Here is an 8,904-nt window from a genome sequence, read left to right as displayed (position 1 = left end):
TACTGAATTTGGCATATGCGCCGGGCGCCTCTCGGCGCTTGTCCCTGCAGCTGATTCACTTTCCCGCCAGCGCCAGGTATTGGCGGGAAAGTGAATCAGCTGCAGGGACAAGCGCCGAGAGATGTCCGGCGCATATGCCAAATTCAGTACTGGACGTTAATGGGCGATCTCAGCAGCGAACGTGTTAATTGGAAACAGGTAAGTAAGTTTAGCAATATTGTTTTATTGGGTAAAAGCAAGTACATATCCACTTTATTTTTCAACATAGTCACCATTATTTTCCAAGCACTTTCTGTACCGTAGCACAAGTTTTTTATACCCTCTGCATAGAAGTTCGCCGCTTGGAGTTCAGCCACTTCAACACTGCCGTTCTCAATTCATCAGGTTCTTCAAATCGTTGAGATGAAAGGCACTTTTTTAGGAGCAGAAAGAGATGATAGTCACTTGGTTTCGTCACCTGTAACAATGTGGGTAAAAACTCCATCACCCTCTCTGTCGTAGCGATCCAGAAATGCACATGCTGCAGTCAGTCGGTTCTGTTTGTGGACGTCTGTCAACATTTTGGGGACACATCTGGCACACAATTTCTGATATCCTAATGTTTCTGTAACAATTCCAAGCAATGTTGTTGGTGAAATCTCTGGAAATTCGATGTGTAGAGCGGTAATGGTGAAGCGACGATTTTCTTTAACTTTTTCATTCACTCGCTGTAAGTCGTCAGTCTGAATGCTTGGTCTTCCACTCTTCTCTTCGTCGTGGATATTTGTATGGCCTTTTTTGAATGCACGACACCATTGCCGTACCTTTCCTTCACTTATTACACTGTCGCCGTACACTGCACACAATTCTCTATGAATTTCAGTAGCTCTTTGTCCTTTGACATGAAGCAATCTAATCACAGAGCGGACCTCGCACCTGGCGGGGTTGTGTATGCGCGCAGCCATTTTAACAACATCCAGCACACACGAAAACAAACAGATGACTGCCGAAACTATGGTTGTTTGATAGCCAATGGACCAAGCGATGTTACTGCGTAAGCGTGATCCGATTACTATTGCCAGTCGGTTATAATAAAATATCGGCCCTTTCTTTTGAAATGTGCCTTGTAGTTTCACCTACCTTTTTAAAAAAGTAAAACTGTCCTATGATAAAACTGTCCTCAGGGAATTGTTTTAACATTTGTTTATACATCGCAGTTTTGCTGTGTACATTTTGAGTTTGGAGAAGGAATAATATGTGACTTGCACCACTGTAAGTTTAACCTGTCCAAATGTTTAATGGGTACTATCGTTTGTCCGGAATATTTCAAAGAGAAACTGTGAGTATCTACATAAAAATACATCCTATTTTAAAATGCTTAGTTTAGGAAATTATAACGTTCTTGGTCTTCAAGTAAACAAATCTGTTTACCTTGTTGAAATCTGTATTAGACCAAATCTTTTAAATACGCATTCTTCTGAGAGTAGAAAACGTTTGTTGTTCACAACGTATATTTCCGTATGGATCTATCGACAGTGTTCACTGGAGTGATAAAACTATTTCATCGTTCTGCAATAGGGAGGGCACTGAAACCGACACAAATCTCGGTATCGTATCAGTCGCATCTCGAAATTTCGAGACGAGACCGAGTGTTTGACGGCATTTTATAAATCAAAACGAGATCGAGACTAAATTTATCGAGACAGACACATGTAATTCGAGACGATACCGACACGAGACCAAACTCTGTCTCGAAAACCCCCACTTCATCTCGAATATTGACAAAATGTACAGAAATTTCGTTTACTCAAAGTTCGTTGTATTTTTCTTATACATAAGATAGTTTAGCGATTATTCTTAGGATGGTAGGAGTCATAGGCGTATAAACGGAAGAAAACGAGAGGGGAATACCTCCTCTGATTACGTGGTATATCTCAAGTGCTTTAAACAGTACAAAATTTTTTGTCTGGGATTCAATATATTTCAATATGTTTGCATATATGCATTATTTTTATTCATAGTTTAATTTTTTGCATAGATATAGTTTAGTGGTTTCAGTGATTTCTTTTGTGACTCTTTCAGTGATTTTTTGGTGTTTTAGTGAATTGTTTTTGCATTGACTGCCAACATTGCGTCCAGAGTCCTCCCAAATTGTGCCTGTGCATTCGACAATGTGCCGTGAAGTTCAACTAGACAAAGCATTCATTCATAGTTTTAGAAAGGCATATGTATACATAGTTTTTAGAAAAACACTCATGTTAATTAATATACAAGATTTACATATTCTTAACAGTGTTTCAGAGCTACTAAGTTTAGTGTGATCGGAGACAAAGGTGTGTGATCGTTTAGCAAGCAACCATGTGGAAGCAGAAACAAGTTAAGATAGCAAGAAAGACATTGTACTAATATTTAAGTATTATATCATTATATTAACATATGAACAAAGCATGTCATATTTATTATATTAACGCATGTACTTTTGAATAAGAATTGAAGCAAGTAACATCTAAAATATTCGTTAAGTCTTATTTATCTTCCTCCATGATATCTGGGTGACTCAGTAAAAAAAGGGGTTTTAATCATACAATTCATTAGCTGTGGATGTGATACTGTATGTGTAATTTATAAGTACAGTATATAAACATATCACCCCTTTATAGATAAACATTTTTTGGTCCTTCGTCCACCGGATATCAGAAGGAGAAACGTGACTTTGCATTCTTTGTTCTCGTGTGTGTTTGTGTGGGTGTTGCTGTCATAGGTAGAACAGAACTAGGGATGGCCACATTTTCCAGAAAAACGGAAAACGGAAAATATTGAATTCGTGTACCGCGACCACGAAAACCTCTACCTACCTGTTTTCAGTTCCAGTAGTGTTTTACGTCTTGTCCGCCATGTTGAATTTTACACTTTTAACATCCGATTCATACACAGCGACGTTGAATATCTCCATATACCTGATTTCAGATTCATTGCATGTTTCTTTGTAATTTGTGTCCGCCATTTTGATTTGTAAACATTTGATGTCCGATTCGTATTCAGCTACCTTTCAAACCTATATACACCACGTCTCAAAACAATTACGTCATAGTTTCTTATTTTATCCATGTTTTTTGGTGTTTCGGAGCGAGCCTTGTTCTGCTCTTTAAATGGCCGCCACGCCCCCTACAGGCCTCATTCAAGCGAGATATTTCACATGTGAAGTATACTCGGTGTGACCTTTCCAACGAAACACATGCAGATCCACGCCTACCATGTCATGTACTTACTTCCCTAGTGAGAAGTGAAAAGTAAAATATATTGTCAGCAGTTTGAGTAGTTGAAAAAAACACTGAAACAATGGCAGAAGTGCAGTTGGGTCAATTAATTAAGAAACGTGCTTCGGTCAAAGGTCAGGCAACAAGAATACAGACATTTCTTTAAAAAACTAAAGAATGAAATAAAGCCTAGTATATAGGAATCGAGAACGAGGCTAGTTGCACTTGAAGGGATGTTCGTCAAGTTTGATGAATTACAGTCAGAAATAGAGCTCTAGGATGAGACCGGTGAACAAGAAACACACAGAATTTCATTCGAGGAACTGTATTATGATTCAAAGGTTAAGTTACAAGAATTTATTGATAGTTTTGAACAAAAAGCGAATTCAGTCAGCAAATAACAAAGCTACAAATTCTAAGAATTCAGTACAGTTGCCTAAAATTTTTTTGCGTTAATGTTGTGAAAATTACGAGGAGTAGCCGCCTTTTAAGGACATTTTCATTTCACTGATTCACAATAACGAGTCATTAAGTACAATTTGTAAATTTCAATATTTGCGAACCTGGCTCAAGGGAGAAGCGTTTACATTGATAGCAAATCTGCCAACAGTAGGAGTAAATTACGAAATTGAATGGAAGCTTCTTGTTGAACGTTACGAAAACAAACGGTTAATAGCTTCGACATATGTACAAGGGTTGCTTAATATCAAGCCAGTAACGAAAGAAAACGCTAAAGACATTAGGCAAGTTGTAAATATCGCACGTAGTAATTTTCAAGCCCTTGAAGCATTGAATTTGGACAAACCTTTGCATGACGTACTACTAACACAACATTTATTCCTTGTTCAGCGTAAGCTCTAAACTCCGATAAACAAAATATTTGTATCCTTCCGCTTGTCACAAATACGATTCGCTAGTGATGTATCACTCCCACTCCCTATGGGGAGGAGCAAATTATACACGTGCATTTTGACGATACTGTTCCATATTGTCCAGATACTTACAGCAGCATAAAAGAAAGAAAAAGATTTTAAAAAATATTTGAATTTCGCTGGTAAACAATTGTTGCTTAGTGAGTAAAGGTTTACCTTCTTGGTGTTTCACCACAACACTCGCTGAACCGAGATTCATGCCAGCCATCTTTCAGACTTTAAAAGCAGAACACGCGTCCACAGTTGAATTGGCGCCATAATTACTGCGCATGCTTAGTATTTATTTCTATTGTTTCATTAGTCACACTCGATTGCAGCATTATTAGATAATCCGTATTATATTTTTGGCATTTATAATAATATAGCAGTTTTATATGGATCTTCATAGTAAAAGTGATAATCCAATCACATGAACTATTTTGCGGAGGAGTACAAGCGTCGGTAGGACAACAGCAAATCAGCGAGATTTAGTTGCACGTGGCTTTGTTTATCGTAGCTTAGAGCTTACGCCGAATAAGGTTTAGTTGGAAAACTTGATTCGGCAAGCAAAAGGAAAGGGAAGCTGAGCAAAGTAGTGACTCTTTTCCATCGTTGACGGAATTATTTTCATTTTTAGAAGGTCGTTGTCAAATGTTAGAAAACATCCGTCCTACTCAATCTGAATATTGATATGACAACAAAAGTGTAGATTCCAAAACGAAAAAAAAAGAGATAACAGTCAAGTGAGTTCGTTTGTTACTGTGTTACCGAATGCGTGTAATATTTGCCGTAGCAAAGAAATGCATACTGCTTCGCTGTCCAGAATTTCTGAGTGCTAACATTAATCAAAGAAAGGGGCTCGTAAACCAAAATAAATTGCTTAGGTAATAAACATCAAGTAAAGGTAAGCAAATCAGGTACTTCTAAGAAATGTAATTTTAAGCATAATACACTGTTGCATGAAGATACTACTCAGGAGGCTATTAACAAAGCAAGTTAAATCAAAACAAATAACAATACTACTAACGTGCCTAAAGTTAAGGAACAGAATCAGGTTAAAGTTCAACCACAGGACTCTTATTGCTCACTTAAGATTAATTATGGTCAGCAAATCTTATTAGCAACAGCGTTAGTTAATGTAAGATACATTGAAGGTCATTTTCAACAATGCAGAGTGTTATTAGATGCAGCGTCTCAATCGAATTTTGTAAGCGAAGCATTAGATCATAGATTAGGTCTCAAGAAAAGAAAAAATCGTGTTCCCATTAGAAGTATCAATTCTGTAATATCCGAAGCTCAGTACAGGGTTAAGGTTCATATCTATTCTAGAACATGTGATTTAATGCAGTGGTCGATTGTTTAGTATTACCAAACATCACGGGTTGCATAATTCTAAGGAAATTGATTACAGTAATTGGTACTTGCCAAAGAATATTTGCTTAGCCGATCCAAATTTTCATCGCTCGTCGTCAGTGGAGATGCTTATTGGTGGAGGGTTATTCTGCAGTCTCCTTGAGGCAGGCCAGATGACTAGAAAAGGACATTACCCAGTTTTGCAGGAAACGAAGCTATGATACGTTGTCGTCGGAAATATATCTTCAATACCTGAAGAAGTCAACCAGTCAGTAATTTCATGTTTTGTTCAGATGGAGACAGACTTGGATACCGAATTGAGAACATTTTGGGAACTTGATCTACAGACCAAGATTTACACGCAGGAAGAAGAAAATTGTGAGAAGGATTTTTTTTTTTACAAAATACAACCAGAAATGAAGACGGAAGATTTATCGTTCAGTCAACAAAGAAGGAAGAGAATGCAGCTTTAGAAGAGTCTTACAGCATGGCACTACAAAGATTTAAGCAGCTTGAAAGAAGATTGCTACAAAATCCTGAGTTTCATAAACAATATGCCGCTTTCATGGATGAATATTTAAGTTTAGGTCACATGCGAAAGGTTACAGAAGAAGACGTGAACAGCAGTAGTACTTGTTATCTTCCACATCATCCTGTATTCAAGATGGACAGTACAACAACTAAATTAAGAGTGGTATTTGATGCAAGCGCAAAGACCTCCAAGATGTCAAATCATTGAATGACATTGTTCAAATTGAGCCAATTGTTCAATATGACTTGTACTCCATTATTTTATGGTTTCGGTTGTATCCTGTTGCATTTACAGCAGACTTAGAGAAAATGTAGCGCCAAATATTAATTTATGATGAGGACCAGTGTTTACAACGCATCTGTTGGAGAAACTCAGTAGAAGAACCGGTCCAGTCGTGTGAGCTACAAACAGTCACGTACGGGACTTCGTCAGCATCCTTCTTAGCAACAAGATGTCTGAAGCAAATCGCGGAGGAAAATTACAAGGAATTTCCAGAAGCAGCAGAAGTAATAAAGCACAATTTCTACATTGATGATGTGTTAAAATCAGTACCAAACGTGTCAAAGACCTTGGAACTACAGAAGGTTCTTATTAATATTTTAAGCGGAGCAGGTTTCAAGCTTTGTAAATGGAATTCTAACAAAGAAGAAGTACTCCAAGAAGTTCCTGAAGTCTTTAGGGAAAAACAACAGCTAATCATACATGGTCAGCAAGACGGTGTTAAGACTTTAGGAATAGCATGAATTCCATCAACAGACAAACTCATCATTTCGAACAAAATTTGTGAACATGTAACTGCAGCAAAAAGTAATATTGCAATGACAAAATGACAAGTCATCAGCATAGTGTCATCTATATCGATCCATTAGGTCTAATCGCTCCAATTGTCATAAAATACAAGAATTTCTTACATATGTTGTGAAAGGCAGGAATGGATTGGACCGACCCATTAGACAGTCCTTCAAGTTGAGTGGAATCAATTAATGTCTTGGTTACCTGCGATGGTGAAGATACAAATTACAAGAAACTTAATGTCTTTGGAGACCGTTAAGGAAATTCAATTACATGGTTTCTGCGATGCAAGTGAAGAAAAGTTTGGAGCAGTAGTGTACATCAGGGCTACAGACGATCAAGGAAACATTAAAGTCAATTTACTTTGTTCAAAGTCGAAGATTGCACCACTGAAGAAGCAAACTTTGTCTAGATTGGAATTATGTGGAGCATTGTTACCTTCAAAGCTAATAGGCAAAACACTATCCATATTGAATATAGAGGTCAGCGGCATACAGATGTGGACAGAATCAAGATAGTTTTGTCATGGATTAAATCACCTCCTAATCGCTGGAAGACATTTGTATCCAACATAGTGGCTCGAATTCAGAGAATCACATCAATCAGTCAATGGCATTCCGTTCCTAGTAAAGAAAATGCGGCAGATATAGTTAGTCGAGGAGCAGATCCCAACACTCTTGTCCAGTCTCGAGAGTGGTGGCAAGGTCCGGAGTTTCTTCATACAGCAGAATGGCGACGCCAAGAACAAAATGAGCCAGTTAACATCCCAGAAGAGAAGAAAGTCATGATAAGTTTGGTGGCAGTTCATGAAACAAATTTTATGGAAAGGTGTTCATCGTTAAAATGTTGAGAGTAGTATCTTATTATTTGCAATTCAAACATAATTGTCTTTCCAAGAAACCCAAAAGAAAAGCCGAGAGTCTTCACGCTTTAGAACTTCGTTTGGCGTTACACAGATATATCAAGATAGTACAACATACTACCTATCATCAAGAAATATTGAACTTCCAGCAACAAATGGAAGTTTCTACGAAAAGCCCAATCAAGGATCTTTTTCCATTTCTGGACACGGAAGGAATGCTTAGAGTAGGAGGAAGATTGGAGTATTCAAACTTGGAGCATGACAACAAGCATCAATTCATCTTACTCGCAGGCCATCATTTCACCCAACTGGTAGTCAAACAAGAACATAAAAGGTTGCTTCATGCAGGACCACAAGAACATAAAAGGTTGCTTCTTATTGCATCTTTGCGTATCAGATATTAGATTCCAAGACCTAAGAAGATGGTCAAAGCAATAGTACACAATTGGTTGGTTTGTTTCAAGTGGAGATCAGCAAGTTCATCACAGTTAATGGGGCACTTACCCAAAGAAAGAGCAAATGAAGCAGGGCCATTTGTACACGTGGGAGTGGACTATGCAGGATTCTTTCATGTCAAGCAAACAATTCGCAGCAAAACTCAAATGAAAGTCTATGCAGTGTTGATCTTCTGTTTAGCCACGAGAGAAGTTCAAATAGGAATAGTTTCAGACTTAACTTCTCAAGCATTCATCGCAGCATTGAAGAGACTTATTGCTAGGAGAGGAAAATGCTTATCTATCTGTAGCGACAATGGTTCAAATTTTGTTGGCGCCAGTCGAGAATTGCAACATTTTTTTGAATCCAAGACTAACAGAAGGGACATCCTGGAATACTCAGCTCAAGAAGGTTTAGAATGGAAATTCATTCTTGCCAGATCTTCTCACATAGGGTCATGGAAAAGTTCGATAAAATTCATGAAGTACAACCTACGGCGTGTAGCAGGAACCGCAAGTCTGACATACGAAGAGTTGAACACGTTACTTATTCGATTTGAAGCCATTCTAAATTCAAAACCATTGACAGCCATTTCCAACGATCCTACATATCCAATGTATGTCAGTCCAGGACATTTCTTGATGGGAACTACACTTCTCAGCCTTCCGGAACCAGATCTAGTAGACGTACCAATCAACAGACTAGGCAGATGGCAACGGATTCAACAAATGAAGTAGCATATATGGAAACGTTGGTCAAGGGATTACCTTAAAACAGTTACAA

At 38.0% G+C, this 8,904-nt stretch overlaps 3 protein-coding genes across 3 annotated transcripts; all 3 read left to right on the top strand.

Moving 5' to 3' along the window:
• The first annotated feature begins 7,033 nt into the window (after positions 1-7,033).
• Positions 7,034-7,342, top strand: LOC145676881 (uncharacterized). The gene has a single exon (XM_081747664.1). It carries the CDS (start codon positions 7,034-7,036, stop codon positions 7,340-7,342), a length of 309 nt encoding a protein of 102 aa, XP_081603790.1.
• A 325-nt stretch (positions 7,343-7,667) lies between these two features.
• LOC145676880 (uncharacterized) lies at positions 7,668-8,090 on the top strand. Its single transcript, XM_081747663.1, has one exon. The coding sequence runs from the start codon at positions 7,668-7,670 to the stop codon at positions 8,088-8,090; it is 423 nt and encodes a 140-aa protein (XP_081603789.1).
• Positions 8,091-8,108: 18 nt separating this feature from the next.
• LOC145676879 (uncharacterized) lies at positions 8,109-8,858 on the top strand. Its single transcript, XM_081747662.1, has one exon. The coding sequence runs from the start codon at positions 8,109-8,111 to the stop codon at positions 8,856-8,858; it is 750 nt and encodes a 249-aa protein (XP_081603788.1).
• The last annotated feature ends 46 nt before the right edge of the window (positions 8,859-8,904 follow it).

The sequence above is a fragment of the Thermobia domestica genome, unplaced genomic scaffold, assembly GCF_964235325.1.
Source record: "Thermobia domestica unplaced genomic scaffold, izTheDome1.hap1.1 HAP1_SCAFFOLD_449, whole genome shotgun sequence".
Taxonomy (NCBI): Eukaryota; Metazoa; Arthropoda; class Insecta; order Zygentoma; family Lepismatidae; genus Thermobia; species Thermobia domestica.
The sequence above is the reverse complement of the archived record's forward strand: the minus strand, read 5'-3'. Positions and strand labels throughout refer to the sequence as shown.

Bases quoted from the DNA above. Each gene is read 5' to 3' on its own strand.
- LOC145676879 (XM_081747662.1), top strand. From the start codon at position 8,109: ATGGTCAAAGCAATAGTACACAATTGGTTGGTTTGTTTCAAGTGGAGA.
- LOC145676881 (XM_081747664.1), top strand. From the start codon at position 7,034: ATGGTGAAGATACAAATTACAAGAAACTTAATGTCTTTGGAGACCGTT.
- LOC145676880 (XM_081747663.1), top strand. From the start codon at position 7,668: ATGTTGAGAGTAGTATCTTATTATTTGCAATTCAAACATAATTGTCTT.